This window comes from Rhincodon typus, chromosome 43 (assembly GCF_021869965.1).
Source record: "Rhincodon typus isolate 14 chromosome 43, sRhiTyp1.1, whole genome shotgun sequence".
NCBI classification, from domain to species: domain Eukaryota; kingdom Metazoa; phylum Chordata; class Chondrichthyes; order Orectolobiformes; family Rhincodontidae; genus Rhincodon; species Rhincodon typus.
Window position 1 is genome coordinate 5,157,350 of NC_063374.1, and position 4,533 is coordinate 5,161,882.

The window sequence follows — 4,533 nt, forward strand, 5'->3', positions numbered from 1 at the left end:
CACTCCCATTGTACACAATCCCAATGGATCCAAACTCCTTCCCATCCACTCCCATTGTACACAATCCCAATGGATCCAAAACCCTTTCCCATTCACTCCCATTGTACACAATCCCAATGGATCCAAACCCCTTCCCATTCACTCCCATTGTACACAATCCCAATGGATCCAAACCCTTTCCCATTCACTCCCATTGTACACAATCCCAATGGATCCAAAACCCTTTCCCATCCACTCCCATTGTACACAATCCCAATGGATCCAAAACCCTTCCCATCCACTCCTATTGTACACAATCCCAATGGTTCCAAAACCCTTCCCATTCACTCCCATTGTACACAATCCCAATGGATCAAACCCATTCCCATTCACTCCCATTGTACACAATCCCAATGGATCAAACCCTTTCCCATTCACTCCCAGTGGATTAAAGTGAATAGTGTTTGTGATATTGTTTAGGGGAGCTTGCTGTGTGTAACTGGCTCCCTGCACATCACACTTGGATGGCTGTATTTTATTCACCAATCGTGGGGTAACTTTGGGAATACAGTGGTATGTGGAAACCTGGTATTCAGGAGCTGAAAAACACAGAGGTCACACAGAGAATCCTACCCAACCTTCACTTTGTGGGACTGCAAGCTGACCCTTGGTACTGACCTCACACCAGACTTGGAACGTACCTCATGACATCTGAAAAACTGAGACTGTAGTAATGCCTCCTTGATGGCGTGTAATCGATTATAATAGGCTTCCTGAAAAATGAAGAGGAAATGCTGAGACTGAGGTACACATCGTCCTAGATATGAGTGCCTTGGCTTAACTTCCAGAGAGAAAAATCAACCACTGCTCTCACTTAACCCCACAGCGAGCAGTCTCATAACGGATAGGTCAGGACTGGAGAGTTTAATGGAGGACAGGGGAGAGGAAGTCTCACTCTGTATCTAACCCCGTGCTGACCTTGTCCTGGGAGTATTTGATGGGGGACAGTGTAGAGGGAGCTTTACTCTGTATCTAACCCCGTGCTGACCCTGTCCTGGGGAAGTGTTTGATGGGGGAGTGTTGAGGGAACTTTACTCTGTATCTAATCCCGTGCTGTCCCTTTCCTGAGAGTGTTTGATGGGGGACAGGGTAGAGGGAGCTTTGAGTCTGTCCTGTTTATGTGTATTTTATCCGAAATCTCCTGCACAGATTTTATCTAACCTGAGCGAGCATTTAATCAGTGGCTGTGATGATGCATTACATCAAATTACAGGGCAGCTGCCAAACACAACACAGAGAAACCCAGCAGGAAATTGCAATTATCTTTTTATTGTTGAGGCCAGGATTACCCGAGCTGGTTAATTTATAATACTCTTGGCAGGTCTGTGCAGGCTTACACCAATACTTTGCATGGATAATATGAGGGTGTGATATTCTGCTGTGAAGTTGTGAAATGTAAAATGAGTAAAGGAATAGAGTTTCAATTTACAGCTGACCTTCATATCAGCCTTGGATACAGAGTAAAACTCCCTCTACACTGTCCCCCCCATCAAACACTCCCCAGGACAGGGACAGCATGGGGTTAGATACAGAGTAAAGCTCCCTCTACACTGCTCCCCCCATCAAACACTCCCAAGACAAGGGACAGCACAGAGTTACATACAGAGTAAAGGTCTCTCTACACGCTCCTGATCAAATTTCCTGAACTGAGACCTCTGAAATATATGCTTCCATTTCTTTTCTGTCTGTTGGGAGAGCCATGCAGAGCGAGTCATGCTGTCTTGCCCCAAAGAGGGTGCTTCGAGATTGCCAGACATTGGCCCCAGTTTAGTGACAAAAGTTTGCTCTGTAATCATGTGGGAGTGAAACACGGCAGCATGGCACCTAGTGGGACAGCATGTTGTGTTGTCACCTTTGAAGGGGAAGGGAACGGGGATGGGTGGATTAGATTTGCCCATTCCATAAGGTAGCAGTCCACAGGAGAGCCCAGTTGACGTGGGACCAGTCCGATGGCGAGGGGAAATGTGAGCCCTTTTCTTCAATTTCAAAGGATGGCGTCACGTGGGTCAAAGGTCAGGGTGAGGGGGTGACTGTGAGGGAGAATGCGGATGGTCGTGCGCTGATTCTAAGCCAGAAGGGTGGGGATACCAAAAGGACTGACTGGTTACTCCCCGATGCGGCCTCCTACCCATCGCGCTGTGACCCTTGCCAACTGATCAAATCCCGGTCATTTTGTCATCCAATCGCGTTGGGCCAGTCGTCTCTTTCCCTCTCTCAGGGGGAGCGAGAGGGTCACTCAGGCATTGGCCGCCCAGTGACCGTCCCCAAAGGATGTGGCATCCCATCGGTCTCACTGACCGACTGTGACCCAATCTTCTGTCTCAGGCAGAAATGCCCACCACATCCCCCCCCAACTCTCACACTCACACTCACACTCACACACACAGACACACCGCTGTCTGCTACTGGGGACAGATACCAAGTCATAGAGTCATACAGCACGGAAACAGATCCTTTGGTCCAACCAGTCCGTGCCGACCATAATCCCAAACTAAACTAGTCCCACCTGCCTGCTCCTGGCCCATATCCCTCCAAACCTTTCCCTATTCATGTACTTATCCAAATGTCTTTTAAACGTTGTAACTGTACCCACATCCACCACTTACTCTGGAAGCTCATTCCACACATGAACCACCTTATGTGTGAAAAATTTGACCCTCGTCCTTTTTTAAGTCTTCTGCTCTCACCTTAAAAATGTGTGCTACTTTTGAAATCTGCCACCCTAGGGAAAAGATACAGGCCATTCATCCTATCTATATCCCTCAGGATTTTATAAACCTCCATAAGGTCACCCCTCAACCTCCTATGCTCCAGTGAAAAAAAGTTCCAGCTTATCCAGCCTCTCCTCCATTCCTGGCAACATCTTGGTAAATCTTTTCCAAACCTTCTACAACTTAATTATAACAGGGCGACCAGAACTGAACACAGTGCTCCAGAAGAGGCCTCACCAACGTCCTGTTCAACCTCAACATGTCGTCCCAGCTCCGGTACTCAAAGGTCTGAGCAATGAAGGCAAGCGTGCTAAACGCCTTTTTAACCATCCTGTCTACCTCTGACGCAAACTTCAAAGAATTATACACCTGAACCCCTAGATCACTCTGGTCTACAACACTGCCCAATGCCCTACTCTTAATTGTAGAAGTCCTGCCCTTGTGTGTTTTACCAAAATGCAACGCCTCGCATTGGTCCAAATTAACCTCCATCTGCCACTCCTCAGCCCATTGGCCCAATTGATCAAGATCTCTTTGTAATCTTAGATAACCTTCTTACCAGGATATGTGGGCAACCGTCAGTGAAGCGAGTCAGAGCATTAATAATCTGCTCCTTGGTTCTTGTCTGCTTGAAGTCTTTGAGAACGACCCCATTGTCCATCTGCAAAGCAAGAATCCACATTCGTCAGTTCAGCGGGCTGAAGGGAATCGGCCCATCAGCCTCGTGCTGGCACGTCAAGCGAGCCTCCTAGCCCCATGGAGGGAAGGCCATCTGCCCTTGCAGAGGGTGGAGGGTCTTACAGACCCTCACCCGGGGCAGTCAAGAGTTAATATGTCTGACGGTTATCCCCCTCAGGCCCAGTCCTGTAAACAAGTTAGCGTTTCAAGCTAATCAGCGGCAGTACTTGGGAAGTCAGCGTCGGCGCAGCTAACTTGAGAACGTGCTAGGCCTTTTGGCCCATCAAGCCTGTAGCCTAACATTGTAGTTCCAGCCTCACCTTTCCAGTCTGCTCTCCACTCCCCTCTGGAATCCAACTTTTGTCTTTTTTTTTGCGATTGAAGGAGCCAAATGACCTCAGCAGTACTTTTTGAAGCAGAGTCAAAGGGGGTGCAGGGTGACCATCTTGTGCACAGCAAGCTCCCACTAACAGCATCAAATTAATTCAATGACCCAGCCTCCAAAGCTTTCTGGAGAAGAAAATTCCACAAACACCACTAGGAGAGAGTCTATTTCTCTTCATTTCTGCACTAAATGGGGGGGAGGGGGGTTTCTTATCCCTAAGCCGTGTCTCTTCATTCTAGTTCTGCCCCTGTGTAGTGCCTCAGGATCTTACTGTTTCAATAAGGTCACCTCTCACGCTTCCAAATCCCGCTGACTAAACACCCCGGTCTCTCTGAGCTTTCTCCCTCTCCTCCCATGGAGCCTTTTCCGAACTGCTCGGTAACACCTTCCATCCCTTTCCAAGTAGACGAGACCAAATGGGCACGTGGTCTCACCCAGGTCCCCGTACAGCTGTAGGGAAAAATTTCCCGCTTTTATTATCAAAATAGCAAGTGCCAGAGGAACTGGGCGTGTCTGGCATCAATGAGGGAGCGACAGAGTTAATGTCTCCCACCCGCTGACCCTTCTTCATCAGAAGGATGTTAACTCTCATTATCTCACTCCAGCGATGCTGCCAGAGCCTGCCGGGTTTTTATCCCCCTGATCCCCAGTGTCCGTCATATTTCCTTTTCTTTCCCGAGGATTTTTTTTTATAATAATGTCCCCACTCCACGCCAGCAA

General features: G+C 48.4%; 1 protein-coding gene across 1 annotated transcript in view; it reads right to left on the reverse strand.

Moving 5' to 3' along the window:
• Positions 1-4,533, reverse strand: part of LOC109923596 (inositol-trisphosphate 3-kinase B-like) — an 11,590-nt gene that overhangs the window by 2,462 nt on the left and 4,595 nt on the right. The window contains exons 3-4 of the mRNA XM_020523641.2: positions 3,310-3,411; positions 681-752 (exon numbers count right to left, since the gene is read on the reverse strand). Of these exons, the coding sequence (XP_020379230.2) occupies positions 681-752; positions 3,310-3,411 (174 nt within the window). The remainder of the gene's footprint in view (positions 1-680; positions 753-3,309; positions 3,412-4,533) is intronic.